We start from the raw sequence: 21,994 nt of genomic DNA, 5'->3' as shown, positions 1-21,994 counted from the left end.
TCAGCAGGAGTCCTGAGCAGAAGAGAGAAGGAAGGGTTTCCTCACAGGCCTATTCTCTCATGCTGTTGCTTCTGTTTTACTTTCATCCACAAACGAAGGCAGCAGCTCCTCAGTCTCTGTAGGAAATGAGTGCCTTGCTGCATCACTGCCTGCTGTGGATCCGGAAAAATGACCAGTGTCAGAGGGGCCAAGGTGGGCCAATGCTATGTATGTAACCCTAAACAGAATCATGTCCTGAGCATGTTGGCAACCGTGCAGTGCAGTGGCTCATGTTAGACAGCACTAATAACTCAATATACTATAAAGCAAATCTGTGAAGACTCTGCTTTCTATGGTCATGCCCATTTCTGATTTAGAGGGCCTGTTTATTTTAATAGTTCACTTAGTTCTGCTGAAGCACTCTAATTGAATTCAACTGAATTATTTCCCTGTCTGCTGCCAGCCTTCTCCCTCCCACAGCTCCCTGGCAACCAGGGCCAGGATAGGCCTTTAAAAGAAGCACAGACTCTTTTTTGCAGTCTTTTGCAATATCACTCCCCTTGCTATCAGGCAGAGGATGAGATAGGCAAGGAGGAGCCTCCTGTCCCCCCATTCCCAGAAGCAGGAGCCCTTGCCCTCCGCTCCCAAATACTAACCTTGCAGGTCCCCACACTGAACAGCACTGTGGGACAGCAGTAGCAGCAACAGTTTCAACCATACTTTTTTTAAAATGTGAGATCTACAAAATATATTTTTAAAAAATCCATTTAAAATACCCAAATTCTTAAATTCTATCTATCCACAATCTACTGCAATGGTAAATTATGGCTGCAACTGTAGATCTCTCATCATCAACAGTACCTCATAAAGCATCAGCAGTGCATGTCTTCCTTTACAGTATAGCTTCATCTATACTGTAAAGCCTGAGCTATGCTGTAAAGCATAGAGTCATCTGAAGTTATGCAAGATTCTTCGGTTTGCAAAAAACTGAGTGCTTGTGATACATCCATCAACCTTGTTTGGCCATGACATTCTCAACTGTTCAAACATTACCAAGGTGGAAGGTGGGTGGAGAGGGCTTTGAGCATTTTTTCTTTTAAAATTTATCTTTGAAGGCTACAGAATATTCTACACATATTCAGAAGAAGATTCAAATGCAGTTAGTCTCATGACAATTTGAAATATTCAGCCTTCTTTGAGCATTTTTTCTTTTAAAATTTATCTTTGAAGGCTACAGAATATTCTACACATATTCAGAAGATTCAAAAGCAGTTAGTCTCATGACAATTTGAAATGTTCAGCCTTTTCCTGTAAAATTCCTGAGAATTCAGATACATGTACAGTCTTGCCGAAATACTGTCCTGGTTTCGCTTTCCAAATGTGAAGCTCCCGTTGAAATCACTTGGTCACTTTCTATTAACTTCAGCCTCAGTTGGAGCAATCTTAGGAGGAACACTCGGGGAAAAGTTCCATAGCACTACAAGCATAAGAAATTAAAAAACAAAATAATCCTCCTAGCACTTTTGGAAACTCTAATTTATATAAATGGCCAATATTGGACACGCACTTTCACATCAAAATGAAGCCATATCATAGTTGTTTGATATTTAAGGGAACACGGAAGATGCCTTGACTACAAGGGATGAATGCAGCAAATTCCTTTACAATTTATGTGCACTAAGGACAAAGTAAATAAAAGTCTTTAAAAATTCACTTGCTAGAGTAGCAATGTGTAAAGAGCTAGTGCTGAACTTAAAAAAATTTTGCATTTCTCCATGTCGTGCATGGAACACTTGCAAAAGAGTCAGCACCCCTCACCCAGCTATTGCATCTTCAAAATACATACACCAGCTAGCACACACTTTTTCTATACATGTTCCTAATATTAGTAATCACAACGCCTATTAAAACTTAGCTCTGTGAGATATAACACCAGTTTCTCTCCCTTTTGTAGATGAAAGATAGGATACTTGAGTGTTGCAGCACATAGAAAAACAGAACTTTAAGTGGCATGTTGAAGACCTGATTTCATATATAAGATAGTAAAAACTAAGACAGGGCTTGTAACAAAAGGAGACAATGATTACTTGCAGACTGCCTCCTACTTTCTGATCAGCTTCCCCTTTGAATGGCACAGCGAGCAGAAGCTAGAAGGTAGGAGACTACCTCTTCCACGTCCTTACGTTATGCCAAAAGTTTCAAACACTGAATCATAAACAGTAACAGTTTAAGATGGAAAGGGCCTTTTTGTGTCCTGACTTTATTATTGTACCCTTTAAGCCATTGGGGGAAAGCAATGCAGGGGATAATACAAGATTTACTTGTAGCATTTGCAGTCTCTAATGTCCACAGCATAGCTGCTTATGTCATTAATGTTGTTTTATTTGAAATAATTTTATGATTGTGAACAGTTCGACTTACAGTGTTGGGGTTTTGAGGAATTTCCAAGTAGCTGAAGTACATGGGGTGCAGTAGAAAAGTCATGTTATCTGTGCATAGCCAGTGAGTGATGATTCCCAAGTTTGTTGTGTGTTTTTGGCAGTCCGTGATTTGCACTGGTGGGTGCAGAAGCTCACTTCCAGGCCAGACCAGAATAAAGTAAATGTAAAGTTTGCTTATGAAAGGAGATTTCTGTCTTATCTGTAGAACTGAAACTAGGGGTAAATGTTTTATTCTTCTCTGACCTTTCCCCCCTTCCCTTTAAAACACTACATTATTATGTTGATTTACAGATTCTGAAAAATTCTGTATTTCTATCTTTAAACTATCAATATCGTGCCCAAAACAGAAGATAATTGGGTTTGGTTTTATTAAAATCCCTTCTGAACTTTTTACACTGTAGCTATTCTTCTCAAATGAGTCATACAATAACCATTCCTCGTTTGTAGCCAGTTCTCCAAAGAAGCAGAAGAAAAAAGAAACAACTTCCTTTTAAGGGAATGAGACCTGTTTGTAATGATAAACCTCTTTCCATTTCTATTTGAAGACATTCTCCATAACCCAAGAATTGATAGTTATAAAAACACTACCTACTTTATTTGGATTACAAAAACATTCGTAGTTATAGAACATTGTTTAATGTTAGCCTAAAGCATCTGTATATACACTCACACATAGGAGTACTGTTGAAATTACACATGCGACATGTCAAACGAGCAGCTAGTTTACCAGAAATCTGTAAGAAACAGCTTGGAAATTGTTTAATTTAATTTTGCTTAGTATTTTAAATAAATGAGTTTAAACAAAGAAGTATTTAATATTTATCTGGAATGAAAACAGTTCAAGAGTATGGAATTGTATAAGTAAGCTAACACAGCAATTTCTATTAAAGTGCTGTATGATTCCCAAAACTCATCATACTGCTTGAATGCTGGAGTATTCACGTGTTTTAGAATTTGGGAAAATACCTACGTCACACATCGCTGTGACAATTTTTCTAACCTCTGAAAACCGCTGTTATTTTAGTAGCAGCTATGTTGTACTTCTACTCAATTTCTGTCCATAGAAACTGTAATGGGAATTTAGGTGCCCTCACTGGGCATTTCCTTCACAGCCTGTGGTTCTTCCAAGCTTCTTCCATTAGCCCTGCAACTAATAAATAACAATTTCTTTAGTAGCCCATGAAAAAAGATTTAAACATTAAAAATTTGGGATTACTTGTTTTTTTTCTCTTGTGGGTGAGATCACTTTGCAGTCCAGAATATCCAGAAATGTATTCTAATTTTAATGAAAACTGCAACTCAGGCAAGAACCACATTTCAGTTTCTGGTACTGTAAGGAAAATAGCATATATCATGAGACTCGCAAGGAATTTAAAAAAGTTGGCCAGATAGCCATGGTTAATTCTTTTTTTTTTTTGATAACTGACTATAGATAAATTTTTTTTGAGATATTAATCTTAAATGTGTAAAATGGGTGTTATTTCATACAAATTAAAGTATTTCACTGGGTGTGTTACTTAGATGGGAAATAAAAATAGCGTTATAAACTAGCTAAAGGTTGAAGGGGAAAAAACTCTGATATTAAATTTAGATGCAAAAGCAGAGATGAATTGTTTAAGTTGTATTGCCATCCATTTAGCTCTGAACCCCTGACACTATAGTTTATTAGAGAGGTGGAGACAAGAGAATTCTTTGTAACACGGATTTATATTACCAGAGGAGCTACAGCAGACTTCTTCTGTGTTGTTAAAATAAATTAATCAAAACCAGCAGGGGAGCGTCCTTGAATTACAATGGTCGCATTATTCAGAAACTGTAAAGACTGAATTTTTAAGGAAATCCAAAAGGCATGTAGCTTGGGAAAGAGCCAGTTGGTTTTTAATGCTGCCATTTTTAACAATTCTTAATATAAGAAACTGGAGTATTGTTTCAAGCAGATCTTTGGCATACATTTTCTATGATTTTATTTAATTATCTTCCTCTGAAGTATTATTATTATGTACCAACCCAAGCATAATATGGCATCTCTCATCTCAGATAGATTCTGACGTACACTAAAGTGCCAGCTTTAAGAGATGTTGGCTAAGTCAAGGATGCAGTTATATACGTAGAAGTCTGCAGCCCACACGTTCATGAAATGCAGCAATCCTATAGCAAGCGCACCACTATGTATGCTGTCACAGGATCACAGAATCGATTTGGTTGGAAGAGACCTCTGGGATCATCGAGTTCAACCTTTGCCTCAACACCCCCGTGTCAACTAGACCATGGCACTAAGTGCCACATCCAGTCTTTTCTTAAACACCTCCAGGGATGGTGACTCCACCACCTCCCTGGGCAGCCCATTCCAATGCCTAATGACCCCTTCTGTGGAGAAATGCATCCTAAGCCTTCTAGGAGGTAAAGTAATATTTTCCTAACAAAACTTAGGAAGAGGAAAGGGATACAATCAGATCCTAGATACAAGTTGGAATGTGGTTGGGACACTAAAATTAGTCTGTCTCTTGCAAATGGATTTTTAAAAAGTGAAATTACTGCAGGTGGTCAGAACCCCCAGGTACACATTTCTTGCTAGGATTACTCAGGGGTTGACTCAGCAGGGACATGGCCACGTACTGAATGGGCAGCGTTAACTTTCGGCAACACTCTGGTTTTGTCAAGAAGGAAGGGCCTTGAAAAATGAAATCACAATTTGAAGTGCTACAATTTACATTTGATGCACCGTTTTTAGTTTTAGCATAGATATAATTTTATAAAAACATACTAAATATGACAGACAAATATCGCCGCTGTTGCTCGTTAAGTGATGCATAGCTCACAAATGCAGCGTATCAGTCAGCTGTGGTCTAGCAATGAGCCGGTGACACATAGCAGATGTATGGGCACCACTCAGTTTCCCGAAGACAAAGAACTGAAGCGTGGAAGTGTCAGTACCTTAGATATTTTTATAATGGAAGAGCACATGTGAAAAACTTAGTGTTTTTTAAAGGTATCATAGTTCTTGTGCATTATGATTAAACTAAACTTCCATGTAAATGTTGAAGTCAATTAGTGGGGACAAAACCTAGGACAAAATCCTACTTGCTTAATTAGTTTAAATTAAGTCCTGGATCTTGCTGCTATTGAACATTCATATTTTGAAAACGTAAAGATCTGAAAACTGCTATAAGAGTATGATAGTTCCAAAGAACACTGTGTTAGTCCAAATTACAGTCATATTCTCCCATGTAACCTTTTTTTATTCCCTCTGAGCTTTGTTGAAAATGCACTACGTTTCTTCTAGTGTAGCTCCATCAGCTTCTGGAGAGCTATGCCACAGAGGTATGGCCTATTCTCCACAGTGTTATTGAAATAAATGTTAGAAACTGAAGTTGTGATAGGCTTCTGTTCTTTTGTCTTTTCTTCCAAAACTATAAATAATAGAAATAAGGATTAAGAAAGAAAATTTTAAAATGCTATGGGACTAAAATAAAAAAGATGTTCAAATCTTACTCAGATGTAAGTTTTAAAGATTTTTCTAAAAATAACAACAAAAGAAACAAGCACATGCAAATGGACAGGATAATCTTGACTGTATCAAACATCTGGAAAATATAAGCGTACATAAAAGAGCTACTCATTTTAAGGATTTAATTTAATAACTCATCCTGTTCAAGAAGATTAACATGTGGCTATAAAATACCTACTTCCTATCAGAATATTTCACCCCAACATAGTCATAGAAAGTTTCTTGACAGACCTAGTTATATTATTTTAGGACAACAGCATTCCTTTTCATTTTGTGTGGCTACTGTTGCTCCAACTTTGCTACAAGATATCCTGCATATTTTTCAACTATTAAATTATGTGTCTAACTCAGTTGTATAGGTATGCCCATATGGAACCTCCAGGTAACCTTAGTTTACGTAAACCCCAAACTGTGCCAGATCTTCATGACTTCATTTTTAGAGTGAGCACTGCCTTTACTCCATAAGTAAGCAACCAACAACTGTGTCTTGTACAGAGTGAACAGGTACTTTGTGTAAGTACTTCTGAAATTAAGGTTCTGGCAGCTACAAAAGCAAAATCCTCTCTTTGGATCTATGAAAACTGCTTCAACTCCCAACAAAGGTCAAATACTAGCTTAAAAACATGAGACAAAAGCAGAAGAGGAAATGGAAATCACTCTCTCTTATCCTTTCATATGCATTGTGCTGCTTTCAGAGCTTATTCTTGAAAAAGCAAATAGTCTGAAGGAACATCTGATGATATAACAGCATGGTATTCATGAACGATTGTTCAAAGGAGTGTCACGAAACCTGTGGTAATGGCAAAGTCAGCTCTGAAGTGCAGCGCTCTTCCAAATGCCAAGCACTAAATAAAGGGAGTGGAGGCTAGAAGGAACTTGTGAAGGCACAGCTAGAAACTGAACAGACATTTATGTGGATCAGTTCTGTAATTTTGTGTTGGTTTCCTGAGCAGGTGCTTCCCTATGATTCACATTACCATACACATTGGAAACTGATGGGTAGGGAGCTTCTTCGCTCATGGCACTGTTTATAGCTGTCTGTTTAAGAAACCTTTACAGTCAGACACAAATTTCAGCATATGGTGATGTAAGAAAATCAACCAAAGATCAAGAATGACATTTTAAGCAACTGAATAGGAACGTACAATGCTCTTTTTCGCCTAAAAGAAGATAATCTGACTCAGATTGCCTCAGAAGGCTTATAACTTTGCTGACACCTCTTTTACTAATATATTTTTGAGGGAAAGGTCCTGTTATACGAACTACTAGTATCTTCTCAAGTTTCTCTAGGAAGCACACTTTTTAAGGATTGCGTAGTCTTTAAACAGATGTCACAGGTCAGCACCTTCATAAATTAAATTCAGTGTCAGAATCAGTGTCCAGTTTCCTTTACTCTTTATTATTTTGCCCTGAAACTTACCTTTTTCTTATTAACTTAAGCCTAATAATTAATTAAAAACACCCATCAAGAGCATGTTAATGTCACTGTATCATGAGGAGATTGCTTTCCAGTTCTTTTCTTTTTGCATGGAAGAAACCAGAAATCTGCACATTGAAGTAAACTTTATCTCCTCCTCTGTGCCTGAAGAAGGAAGCCTTGATACCAGAGATTACTATAATTTGTGAGGAGAAAAAGAAGACCAAGTCCAACCTCTCCCTTCATGCTCTGCCCCCTCTATTCCACACTCACTGCATAGGTATTTTACTCTGTAAAAGTGTTTATCCATGACTGACCCCACAAGAGTGCAGCAAAGCTTTCTGCATTAAAAAGAAGGGGGGTCCAGAGGTGGAAGGGATGTTTCAACAAGGACAACCTCAGCAGATCTGACAGGCGCATGCTTGCTTCACAATACCCAGTATTAGCTGAAGGATGGGGTCGGGGCCTGCTGCTGAGAGGGTTTGGCCTTAAATACTCCTTAGCTGTGTGCTCAGTCCAAACAAAGAAGTCATACAGACACATTTCTGACCAGTCAACTGCAGTTGTGGCAGGATCTGTATTTGAGATACTGGTTTAGGTTGTCACTAATTACGTTAAAATGATGGAGAAACTAGAGGTACACAAGGCCTAAGGGAGCCAAGTGAAATGGCCAAAGTGAAACCTGAGCACAAGTAAATATCGTTTGGCCTGAGAGTATCTTGCGAATGTAAAACTAAAGAAATCAAGAAAGTTCAAGGAAGCTTTTAAATGGAACTAAACTCACTTGGGCCAATGTGTAAGTTTTGCTTTAAGTGACATACAGGTATAACATGAGATTATGTGAATCCCTAAGGGAGAACATTGCTTTCCGTAGTACTATGAAACTATAAAAACAGAGAGGACTTTGTAGCATATCGTTTCCTCTCCCAGTAAGGAGAAAGCTCTACAAGAATCCTACAATATAAAAGGGACTGGCAATCACAAAGAAACCTATTCATACAGTATTTCGACCACGTGCGGACCAAAGATCTTCTCCAGATATTAAACTCATTCTGTGGATTACTAAATGTATTATGCTCATTGGAAACTGTGATGCCAGACAGCACAAGTCTCATTTGAAGGCTTGCTTATAATGATCTGATGGAAACCTGTTAGAAAAAGCTTTTTGGCTGGATAACAGACAAGCAAGAGGCACTGCAAGGGACTGAGGCAACAGGTAACTCCTACAGCTATGACTGTCACTGTGTGTGCATCCAGCGTTATTGATCCAGTCACTGAAATAAAGTATGTTCCTTGGTTTTGGTGGATCACATTTGTACATAAACATGGAACAGTGAATATTTTCCAGCCTTTAAAAAAAAGTTTGGGTCTAGAGCAGTGAAAGGTTTTGGAGAAAGATTTGGCTTGGCTCTCATTTTAGGTGAGCTCGATTGTCATGCTGTTGCCTAGAACACCTGAAAAGAAAACATTTTTCATAAGAGGAAGGGTTCCTTCCCACCCTTTTCAGTTTCAGCTAAGATTGTTCTAAAACATGATCCCATTTCTGCCTCTCTATTTTTATCCCAGGACCTAGCAGCTGATGAACCGTGCCAGGGTTTAATTCTTCAGAGCTGGGTGATGCAGGAATCCAGAAGGCCTGAATTGAAGCCTGATTTGAACAGGCCAATGCATCTTTATTTTTTTTCTTGAGTCAATTAGCACCCAATGTCAATTTGTGGTAATTTCCAGTCTCTGCAACTTTTCCAGGCCTCCTATGCAAATCAGGCCTGGAAGCAAACAACAAGTGAATGACCCAGAAGGCTGGTACGGGGCTGGGCACCATTGTTCTCAGGCCATGCATTTCAGTGCTCCATTTGTTCATGTAGCAATGCTAAAAAAAATGACAGGCCACAAAGATAACTATCTCCTCATGCTTAATTATCGTACCCTTTGTACTGGTCTTGCCAGTGTAGAAAAAGAGGCATTCATGGTCCTCTCACTACACTTAAATTCACTGGATTGTTTTTCACTGTTCCTGTAAACACAGAGGAAGAAAACTGTAACTCTGAGAGTTTGGGAAATTTTTGCTTTTGTAGAATGACAAGAGGTTTTAGAGTCACGTCCTTTTTGTAGTCACAAATTGTGCAATGAAATCAGAAATATTTTGGTAACATTATCCTGGTCATCTGGAAAGTGGCTTAAAAATGTGGCATATTGAGGGGCTGAATCAGGTCCTTTCAAATAAAGATTCAGTTGTGGAAAAATGAGTTGGATCACACCTGTACTGATCTGTTAATTTAAAATTACTTGAGTAAAAATGGGCTGAAGCTGCAAAACTCAGGTAGATTTCCAACACCCTAGCTGTTCAAGGATGCATTCTTGGATTTGGTGTACTTCGTGGGAGTCTGTTCTTCATCAGCTTAGTAAAATAACCTGGTTTTAGAAGAGCTAATATTACAGACTGAAGTCATGACTGAAAGTGAGGGCAGAGAAAGGAAAAGCAGGATAATGAGGAATTTAGAAAAAACATCATTTTAATATAGCTCAAAAATCAGTTTAAATTGGATGTAAAACCTGGGAGACTTCTTACATCTCCAGGGCTCCCAGCCCTATCTGCTCTGGCTAATGTAAGATTGGGCTGGAAGAAACTGAGGTTTGATGTAATGTTTTTTTATACTCTTTTTTTCTTATTATTTCACTACATGTATTAAATAGTCACATGTAATGTTACTAATGAATGTTGATAATATGCTATAAAATAGGTGCAGAGATATTTTTCTGTTTTCTCTTTAAAGGATTATGACTGCCTCTTTCTTAAGGCCTTCCTAAATATTCCTTTTTAGTTAATTAGTTTTTTAAAGATCAAAATGTGTCCTAATTATAGTGTTATGAAAGCACAAATTAAACCCTAGTACAAATTTATGGACCCCTCCTTAAGGGGATTACATTCTATTTTTTTGCAGGGAATAATAAGTAGAAATGAAAGGAAGATTTGGAATTAATAATTTGATATTATGATTTTGATTAATTTGATATTATGTGATTCTTGACTTGTTTTATATACATATTTATCTCAAAGGCATTAATTCTACACTTTGAAATTATTTGGTCCGGGAGCTACTGAGCTGAACAATACTTAGCAGCTTCAGTAAGCAAACATTGAAGCTAGCAACCAAAATGTCTCCAAGGTGTAACTGTCTTTACATTCGCTTACCTACGATTTTGGGGATTATGAATAAGAGCACCATCTAGTGATAATCAATAATATGTCAGTATTATGAAAAGATAATTATTTAGTCTGGACATAAAGGCACACTGCTAATTCCTTTAGCAAAGGGATTTGGGGGCTTAAAAGGAAACAGTGTTCTAGTTGTGATTTCCAGTTCAGTTTAATGACTAGTATCTTCCCCTAGATGATCCTAAACATGCACAACACATCTGAAGACTAACTTTGGCTGCCAGTATGGATACCATGAGATAACACTTTAACATTTTGTTGTCAAGCACTGGCACAGGCTGCCCAGGGAAGTGGTAGAGTCCCCATCCCTGGAGGCATTTAAAAGATGTGTAGGTGTGGTGCTTAGGGACATGGTTTAGTGGTGGGCTTGGCCATGCTAGGTTTATGGTTGGACTTGATGATCTTAAAGGTCTTTTCCAACCTAAATTATTCTATGATTCTATTCTATAAATGAATGATGTAATTTTATTATGTATTATTTTAACAAAACCCTCCAAGTTTGTGAATGGCTCATTTTATATTGATCAGCACAACATACTTATTCTGATGACTGAGAATTTAGGTGAAACCATTCTAATTTCCTAGGTATCAAGTTTTTTGGAAAGCAAACAATTCTGAAACTATGGGCTTTTTTCACTGAAGGATGTCAAACAGCTGCTTTTCTGTAAGGATCTTAGGCATTAAATAGTATTATATGTTAGAACTTGCTTATAACATCCATGCTTAATGATAGTTTTTTCCTAATTTGAAGAATTTTATAAGCGAGTCTTACACTATCTCTTCTGCAAGTATTATTTCAGTCTGCAGGAAGATCATTATGAATATATGATAATATATACAGCTATTTATCCCTTTCAGATTATTTCCATATGCATCCTCTGTAATTAAATCAGTGGCTTATGGCAGCTAGTCTTTGAAGTGATCTCTGCAAAATAGAAAAATGTAATTTCTGGAACAAAATGCTGATAAGTCTATTCCAGCCACATCTGTTAAGCTGTAGTAGTTCAGAGATTTCCATGGTGAGAGTTCACGCAAAGCAGAAAGTTTCCTGTATTTCTTTCAGTCCAAAGAAAGTTCACTGGAAGCGATGGGCACTATTCTAACCAAGCAACAAGGTTTGAAGTCTGAGGCATTGTTTGCCCACAATTTTCAGGGAATTCACTGAAAATGATGCTTAAGTAGCTGTACTTGTGTATTTAAATAAAAGTACTACCGAGAGAATGGTAAGAGAAAGCAGAGCAAGAATTTTTGGCAGAGAAGACAAGGATTTAGAGAGATAAATAGAGAGGTGATCTCTTCAGGAGCACCAGTGGTGGTGGTTGAGTAAAGCTAATAAAACTCATGACATGATTCCTCTTGATTGCAGTACATCTTGGAAACACCTGGTATTATACAGGAATAGGCAACCATTATAATTACCATTGCACAATTCTCCATGTAGATGCTTTTCTTCTGGAAGAAAAGCAGGTTTTTTGCAGGACCCTTAGAGCCTTTCCAAAGTTATGTCAGTTAAACTGTTGAAGATGCATCTCCAAGAAGATGGATGTACCAGCACAAGGAGTTACTGTCTGACTTGTCCAGCCGCAGCTGTACCTGCTGAAAAGGTTGCCACCCACAGCTGCTTGGCACTCCTCTCTCTCCCTCCCTCTCCTAACCTGGAGGTTTTTACACTGCAAATCTCATAGATGAGCTGTTCGTATGATTTTTCCTTGAGCTCTCAGGCAAAATGAGTTGAGTTAGCAAAGCCCTGGTATGTAAATTGTTTAAGAAATACCTGCTCGTTTCAACCAACACGAGCCTGTCTATTTGCAGAGCTGAAGAAAGCAAGAGGGCAGTTAAAAGTAGTCCCTTCAACCAGTAAACATTTGCAACTGAGAGATATGTCCACAGTCTAAATTTTCTCCTTAGCTTACACTGATACATTCTCAGTCCTTTAATAAATGGCCTCTAGTTTCTAGTAATGTCAGTCTAGTACCTGTTAGTAGCAAACATTTCACTCTCTTATAAATACACTGAAATGTCTACAACTTAAGTGAGTATCTTTGTGCTTACGAAGACTTCCAACACAGCTTGGAAATGAAATGTGCCGTTATCAAATAACTTGAAAAATGTTGCATTATTTAACGGTGTTACTGGAATACCCTGAAGTCTAAGGTTTTTTTGTTCCTTTGAAGGGAATGACTTCTGCTAGACACAGAAAACTGTAGTAAGTAGATCCCTAGCAAAAACTGCTACACCCTTCCCAATGAGGATTTTTATTCATGATATCTGCTTCTAATTAAATAACTGCACTATATTATACATACCAAGGCCCAGTCCTTTGCCCTTTGAAGTCAATGGCAAAGCTCCCATTGAGTTCATGGGAAAAAAACATAACTCCGTTGTTAAGGCTTCCTTTATAGCACTTTTCACTGTTAGGTTTTTAAAACAAAGATTCAGCTTTGCCACCTTTGCCTGCAGACAACAAGCAGTTCCTGGTACTCCTTGTATTAGGCAGAGAGTACTAGGAAGCAGAAATTTGGTCTTACTAAATTATGTTCCCCTGTCGTTCCATTTGTTTCTCTTTCTGTTACTGTAAAGTGCCACAATGGACATACGATTGTCTTGCATTATCTTTATTTTAGAAACTTTCTTGAAATTAAATATTGTAGCAATTTATGCCATACGTGGCCTGTTTATGCTATAGAGAACGTATCAAATGAAACCAGCAGCATAGAAACCCATAGCCTACCTACTTGCTCCATAGTTTTGACCCATCACCAGTTCATCTGCTAATGAATTGTAATATAAACCATGCTTACAAAAAACAAAGCATGCAGCTTCCTAAATGGGACCATATTTCTAAAATATACTTACAAAAAGGCAAGTTTATAAAATAATGATTCTACAGCTACGCAGTCCGTAATGACATAACTCTTTTGAAGCAAAAGGTTACTTGTGCATTTGATGTCCCATCCCAGATGTAGGAAGGAGATATCAAACAAAAAAGGAAATTTAAAGGATTCAAAATACATTTCTGTGGAAGTAGAAAGACGACTTGTAGACAGTGTTTCCCTGCTAAACGAGAAAAAAAGATTCTGTGCTGTGCCCAGGCCTGCAGCACGTGATAGAGAGCTCAGGGTCTAAGCCTGTTGGCTCTGGCGAGCTCAGAGCTAGGTTTTCATTATAATTTACCTTCCACACAAGCAACAAATAAAGCAGCCACTTCTTCACTGTTCTTAGCACCCCACTGAGAGCAAGGTGCTGAGGTGTTTTGAAGATTTTTGGCTTTCATGCTCAACACCATGTTGTATTGGCAGGTAACCAAAAAATAGCACTTTGATTTTGGTGCACGCTGAAGTGTTTCAGTCTAAATGTGCTTTAGTCTCATCCTAAGTTCCACACTGACTATGGACTACAGATTCTAATGAAATGGGACAGATGGGAAAAATTACAGAAGAGGAAAAAGAAATCCGCTGTGTAACTTGTATACATTAGGTCTGAAATTTAAGACTTTCAAGCTGATATCCAGGGGCTTTTTTTACTGCCAGTTTTGTTCCAGCCAACAAACAGTGCTTGCAAGCACTGGTTGCAATCTAAATGTTATCATTTTTGTCCACGGTTAATTCCATGCACAGAATTGTTCCTCTTAAAGTTGAAGCTATCTCTGCAAATCAGTCTCATTTTATAGAGTGCTAAGCATTTAACCCATGAAATATAGTCCCTTAAAGTAATTTCTGCTCTAAATATTTCTGCTGTAAATATAAAGAACACTGAGTTCTGTATTTGGAAGAAAGTCCTTCCATGATATGCATAAATTGCTAGCTGTATCCTCTCAAACAATATGACACAATCCTAAAGGGCTTTGTAAACAACGTTTCCTGTTGTGATATTTTAATGTGAACTTGGCCAAAAGTCATACTATTACATTCACATTCACAATAAGAATGCAATGGCAGAAAACACAGAACAATGAAATATAACAATGTCATGCAGTGTATTGTAAATGTTTCCAGCAAAGAAATTAAAAAATGAAGCAAGGTCTATACAAAGCAGCTAATCTAATTTAGTAGGAATACACTGTTTGGGTTTTTTTAGCTTGTTTAGTTTAAATCAGTGTGAATTATGTTGTTCATTCTATTCCATTGAAAACTCTTCTAGCATGAGAGTTGGAAAAGTATCTATTGGAAACAAGCACAAATGAGTACTACCATGTATCCAAAGCATGCTTGTATTTGCCTAAATACTGCGGAAAGCATGCCAAAACCAGCTTGGTATGTAGTTCTGTATATCCAAAACAGGGTATACAATCGTGTGCTAGTTCAGCCTGCAGTTTTTAAACAACTAGGTGGGACTTTACTACTAAACATTTCCACAATAGCTGGAATGCAAAAGTTTGAAACTAGAAAATGCAGACTCCTAACCTTTGGAAGTACATATAAACCTTTGCTGGTAAAGGTGTAAGAATTTCTTTTCCTCATTATTTTTCTAACTAGCAATGGCAGATTTTCAGAAACAGTTACTTAGCAGTGGTCTATTTTAGTTAGATTTTGGGAACTTTAATTTGTTCCTTTGTTTTGCTAAATAAATTACCCTAACCTCTATAAAGGCCAGCTTCTTCCCAGTTTGTTGATGGAAGTTTTGTCGTTTACTTAAATAGAAGCTGAACTACGTCATCTAAACATGTGCAAAAATGTACTGATTATTAAATTGGGTCAAGGCTCATAACAGAGTCAAAATCCTCTCCAGAAAAGGTAGATAAAACCACGATTTTCCACATAACTCCTTATGTGAAAGAATATGTAAATATGCCTTACAGAGTTTTCTGAATATCAGCAAATACCGGCTGTATCAGATGGCCTGAAGAGTGAATTTGAGAATCGGAGTTTGTCCAGGCTGCAAAAACAAACTATGTTTGGGAATGTATTAGCTAGCAATTTTAATCAGTTTTAAATACAGTCCAAGTAGGGCAAGTTGTGTTTAAAATCGTGTAGGTTAACTCTGAACTCCCCTCCTTTGCTGCCAAAGTTGAACTAGCATGTTTTAAACATGGCTTGCTCTGTCTACTGCTAATGCATGAAGTTGTATTCAAATTCTGTTTAAAATGTCAATTGATACAAATAAGGAAATATCAGCTGGGTCATGTTAGCTCAGTACTGAGGCTTCTCACAGCATGCCGAGCATCTTCATTTCAAACACAGTGGCATGTCGTAAGATCCTACTTGACTATGCGTTAACAAGTATCTTTTCAGAAGGAGACAGCACCAGAGCACCAGCTCCAACTCCAAGATGACTTTTAATGTCATCTGGAGATGACCTGAAACACAGAACAGTCTGTTCCCTTCATCTTACTAGGAGGATGGTGCTCCTAGGTCGTCAGCGCAGAGGCAAGCAGGGGAGCAAAAAACCACTGCTTCAGCAACTGATGGTTTATACTCATCTGTGTGACTTAGCAGTGGAATGAGCTAGGAGCAGAGGTGTAACATGGCTGCATTTATCATGTCTCAACTAGAATGTAGTGACCAGAATCTCAGCTTTTACTAACCTAGTTTTTCTGCCTGGAAGTGTAAGCATTTGGCAGTGATGACAATGGAAGAGAATGACAGGAACTTTAGAAAGTTTCTTTCAACCCAGCAGCTTTGTTTTACTTTGTGAATGGACCAACTGTGTGCTGACATACCTCTCATATGTGCGACAGTGGCATGCTTTGCCTTACCTCAGGATCAAAAGCATAACTGTGCTAACGTGTCTTATCCTTTATTTTTTTCTACTAGACTAAGTGTAAAGGTCAACTGGATGAAAGTCACTTGGGGTTGTTCTACATGTGTCAAGTATTTTGGATAAATGCAGGGAGAAAGTCAAACTACCACAACAGAGCCCACCTCAGTATACATCCAGCATTAAGTAATCATATTGAGACATCAGCTTTTCACACTGTTGGTTCAGGTTGTTCCCAAGTCTTTGAGTTTCACTTTAAGTGTCAGGTTCCAATGAATCCAAAATGATGAAACTGAGACTTGAATTGAAATCTGAGCGTTTTGATGGACAAGTGCACAAGTCTAAAATGACTAGACAGCCAGTTGTCACATGTCATTACTGAGCCAAAGGTAAAACTACTATTTGTGCAGCAGCAGCAGAAGTCTATTTCAGAACCTGGCAAAATAGTCACAAACTGTGTAAGTTTTGCACGAAGCCTAGTGGAGGCCGTTGGATTTCAACCCTGAATTATCAGAGTATTTCATAGGATTTCATAGGACTATAGTTAACATTTACAAGACAACAGAAAATTGCATGATATTTGGCATGTTTGGACATAAGAAAATGTCCGTAGTAGAGCAAAAATTTTCAGGGTGCCAAATCACATCGGTAAGAGTTTCAAAATATCCATTAAGTTCTTTCAAATGACTTGATATTTTAGAGGATGGGCATTATAATTGTAGTTATGCACTGGCAAACTGACATGGTAGAAATTAAAGGAAGGGAAATGTTACTATTTTATTTTTCTAAAAATTTAGTTGAAAAAGTACATAAAATCTGTCAGCACTTAAAAAAAAAAATCGCTCTGTGTTTCTCCATATGCAACTCCATATCCAAAGAAACCATCTGCCGATGCTGAATCAGGGAGAGATCAGGATAAATGCTCTCATAGATGTAAAACAGGACAACATGATCCCCTTTGAAGATATCTTTCTTGCTGAGGTGTATGTATGTAGAAATATCCCTGTATATCCTACATATAGACCAGAGTACTTCCAGAACTGACGTGATCTGAATTCAGTAACAAGTGAGGCACCTTGTCTCAATAACATTAGTTTCCCCAATGTCTCAAGTGTGAAAACTTACAACATGATTGATCATATGAATTTTTAAGCGTCTGTTCCTTTTTTCTTTTAGGATACTGATAGGAAAAAGGGGACTGAGTTTCCTTTGAAGTGCTCAGAGGTCTGAGTCATGGAACTTAACCGCCCTTGAATACTAGAGCTATTAGGTTAAGTTGCCAAACTTAAATTAGCAAGACTTTGACAGATACAAACAATGAGTTCATCAAATTGCTGTTTGGTGTAGGTAACAAATGTCCTGAGAATAATGTACCTCTATTGCAACCAGATAATTTAACAGAGTTACATCATGGTTGAATTATAAATCTAAATCATCTATAGGATGACTCCGTTAAACTACCTGTTGCAAAGGAAATGCTTCTTAAAGGATATAGCTTCACTATATATAACATAGCTGGTATTGTTAAGTATTAGTAGAAAAACTCACAGGACTTTCTTTCAAGTGCTAGTCCAGAAAATCATCCATTATTTTGTCCATACAGTTTTTATATATCTTAAATTTAAAACTGCAAAGAAATTCACAAGAAAAAATCTATGATATTCATTAAAAAGGCATTCTTTCCTATATCTCACAGTGGAAACCAAAAGGACACTTTGCTCTTATATATATTGAATTCTTAGCCATCTAGGGTCACTGTTGTGCTGAGATTTCCCAACCGTCTCCTGCTGTCCTACAGTACACTACTGACAGGGTTTAGCGTCCTGGTGCATACACAGCACAACTGATACAACCACTGTTTTCCTTAGCTTTGTATTCCCAATTATCTTTTTTTCCTAATATTCATTTATTAGATATCCTTCTTAGCACAATATGTCTTTTGACACAGTATTTAAAATGGATTTTTTTAAGTCATTATGGTATATGTAGACAGTATATAGAATATGCAAATTCTTTTTAACTGAAAATAAATTTTGATGAAGTATTTACAACTTCACGGGCATAACAAAGTAAGTTGATGTATGGAGCCAGGGTTGGGAGGAGAAGGGGTGTTAAACAGTTTGTATGCCTCTACAGGAAATGAGTCAAATGTTTTCTAAATTTACATTTTGGATAAGAGTTAAAAACGGACAAACAAAATGATACTTTGTGACACCTAAAAATAATCTATTTGTTGCAGTCTCACATCTAACAAATTACTGAAATGTCTTGAATTAATTTAATGATTGTAAAATTATTTGCTGATGAAAATTTCCTATTTTATGTGCTGTTGAGAAAAAATACCAAGATATTTCTTGGGAATGCAAAAGGTTTGTGTCTATCTCTTTCTTAACACTTCGCATGGTAATGGAAGGCAATACTTTATGCTACAGGCGAAACTCTCATTGATTTTAGTGGGAACGCTACTTGCATATACGCTTTAAAAGCTAGACACAAACAATGGGAGAACGGTTTACATATTTTTTTTATAAATGTAATAAAACAATATTTTAAAACCCATAAAACAAACTGGTAAAAGTTGCTTCTTGCAGTGAACTGCAGCGACTTATTTCGTTAGCTTTAAAAACAGTATGTTTGCTTTATCAAAAGGGTAGATAAGTGCGAATTTGGGATTTTTGTATCCTGCCCCATTTTCATGGATTATCTCCTTTCCCTCTGTTTCACATCCCTCTCCCCTTTAGATCCGTATCACAACCACTGCTCTGCTGATGCCCGGGGCCTGAGCGCGCTTCCCTCTGCAGCAGCCCAGGGCTATACCGGGCTCAGGTTGTGTCGGTCGGCAACCAGGCGAGCAGCCCCTCTGCAGCTTTCCCAGCTCCTGAGAGCTGAGACACCAAAACCAGAAATAGAGACTTCTGACAAAATCTCGGTTGGTGTAAATTGGTAATGACCCAATTGTGGAGACGCTGACCCTTGAACTGTGGGAAAAAAACAACCAACCAACCAACCAATTTTGTACTGTGTTTGGGAAACACAGCCTTTGGATTTTGGAGCCAGTAGGAAAATCACTGTGCACTAGTTGGGTAATTTTTTATTCTTTCATGAGTTACTAGATTCAGCTTTCACAGATAACAGAATAAAAGCTGAAAATGTTGCCTCTCCCCAAAAAGGGTCACACACAGCGTAGCTACAGACCCCCCACCTCGCCATGCCTCAACCTGACAGCGGAGCCTGACCTGGAGACCCACGTCTGCGTGATTCTGAGACAGCCCAGGCTCCCCGGAGAGGACGGCAATGCCTGCCGACAGAGTGAGTCCCAAAAAAAGCTGTGGCCTGTCAACTCTAAGTTTCAGGTTTTCAGCCAGATACTAGTGTCAATTTTCAAATCTCACTGATCCTGACCAATTTTTAAGCGTGGAGGAATGAATGATCTGGAACTCATAAAGCACTCAATCCACCATGCTTATAACACTTATATATGCGGATATGCATGTACTCTTACAAAGGGAGTTCTGAAGTATTGTATTACGTGGCCTTTTGGTTGGGTTCCTTTGCAAGAAAACAAACTCATGCTTCTTTGACTTTTTTTTCTGAAAATACTTCTTTTTCCCCTAAATTTAGGTATATTTTACTGGTGGATTTTCCCATTAGAAGTAAGGCACAACTGTTACCATGTATCTAGTTCTCAAATCCCAAATTTTAGCAGCAAGCAGAACCCAGACTTAAGTGCCACAGTCTAGGATGTGAATATGAAGAAAAAAAAAATTAATATAGCCCATTTTTATCAGTAAAACTAAAGCTTAATCTGAATCTTGTGTTCAAACTACCGTGCTTTTTACTTTTGGTTTTGTGTAATCAAGGCCACTTGCCTTTTACCGTTACTTACATTTTTTTAAGTTCTAGCTACAAGTTTTCACTAGATGGCAGGATACCACTGCCATCTATTATCAGCCTCTTGCAAAGCAACAGTTGCCCACCGGTAGGAAAAAAATTTAAACATGTTCAAGTTTTGCAAAATATAAAAACAAACAGAAAACTTAACAGTAATGAGAAAAATTACACATACACTCAATAAATCATGTCTCTCTTACTGAAAACGATTAATATGGGCTGGAAATAATTGCAAATAATAGCAAAAGAAGTTGTTTTCTTGACAGAGCAACTAAAAGGACCTTCTTTTATGAAATGAGGTAGACTTACTGTTTCTGCTATTTGTGAAAAAGTTAACTGATCCAGTAAATTAAATTTAACTAATTAATAAATATATTGACAGCTTAAGAAAGTTAGAGCTTAAATAGCTAAGCTACTGATCTAAAATACTGTATCAAAGTACACAAAATTTGACACTCAATGTACTGGTTTACCAAGGTACTACAAGGTGATAAGATACATTTTAATCTCTCCCCCTCAATTTAACAAGGCAGAATTCATTGTATGATGATCAGTCCCAGTATCATTTCAGCCAGCGGTATTTTGCTGACCTAGGAGCTCTGCATAAAATTTGTCCCTCTTGTCTAGGAGAACAGAATGCAGCTCCATACAGTTACATAAACCTTAATAACCATGACAAATCTTCATTGTTACACCAGTAGAGAAGCTGTTGCAATGGAGTGAGCACTGATTTTTAACAAAACTACTTTTTCACTATTATTTTTGCAACTTGGGGTTACCAATTCTTATTTTTTATTTATTCTGAATTTCTACAGTCTGCTTTGCTCTCATTTTATACATGAAGATAATTTATGAAGTGTTCAGTAATTTTCAGTTTTGCTAATGAAATATGAGAGGGAATGTTTGGCATCTATTAAAGCTGCTTCTAAGACTGGATAACTTTCCAAAACCAGAGATAACTCAGTGTAATGCTTTCCAAGATTCTCAAAATAGTAAGAACATTTTCTCCTGATAAAGCTGTATTTATTCTATGCCTAGAGTAGAAAAAGTATCATAAATAGATGACTGAAACAGCATTTCCTAATATGAGATTCAGTTTTGCAATATGCCGAGTGCATTCAAAAACATACAGTGAATCAAACAGGAGCTGAAAGGCATGCATCACTTCACAATTTCAAACCTTTAACATTTGAGAAAATGTTTGCAATACTTGCAAGCTACCAAAAAGTAACCATTGCTTTTTTTATTGAAACAAACATAATCAGCACCTGTAGATTCTCTGCAAAACATGTCAGCAAATTCAAACAAGCATCACGATAAGATCCACACCAACCATTTCACTGGAAGAAGTATATATTTAAACAAACTATTCTCTTCACTCGTGTTCACGAAACACCGATAACATCTTTCTCTCGTGATCCTACCTTGGCGATTTGCAAAGGCTGCTTTTGCTCCTTGCCACCTTGCAATCTAAAGCCCCAAGGCGCCCCTCCACTCATAGCAATGCAGAGATAATCCCCTGTGCCCATTTTCCTGGTGCAGTTAGGCAGCATTCATTTACAGAAGAACATGAAAAATTTGTCTTGCAGATGTTCAGCGAGCTGGAGATTTGTCTGCCAGCAGAGCTGGAGACTCAGAGCACCACACTGTTGCTGCTGCTGTGTACTGCACTAGCGAATGTAGTCATTCAGAAGAATGTAAGAGCTCCCTCGGATCAAGGGCACAGCCCACTCTTTCGTCAGATTTCTATGCTCAGCCCACCTTCAAAGTAAAGTAAGTAACGTTGAGGAAATGCACACAAAGAGGCTCGGACATGAGGCAGAAAAGGCTGTCTTTAAGCATGA

General features: G+C 37.6%; 1 protein-coding gene across 1 annotated transcript in view; it reads right to left on the bottom strand.

Moving 5' to 3' along the window:
* Positions 1-21,703, bottom strand: part of SYNPO2 (synaptopodin 2) — a 73,955-nt gene extending 52,252 nt beyond the window's left edge. Inside the window, exon 1 of the mRNA XM_009701992.1 lies at positions 21,575-21,703. Coding sequence (XP_009700294.1) covers positions 21,575-21,703 — 129 coding nt within the window. The remainder of the gene's footprint in view (positions 1-21,574) is intronic.
* Positions 21,704-21,994: the final 291 nt, after the last annotated feature.

This window comes from Cariama cristata, unplaced genomic scaffold (assembly GCF_000690535.1).
Source record: "Cariama cristata isolate BGI_N322 unplaced genomic scaffold, ASM69053v1 scaffold7066, whole genome shotgun sequence".
NCBI classification, from domain to species: domain Eukaryota; kingdom Metazoa; phylum Chordata; class Aves; order Cariamiformes; family Cariamidae; genus Cariama; species Cariama cristata.
Note: the sequence above shows the minus strand (reverse complement) of the source record. Positions and strands in the feature narration are given on the sequence as shown.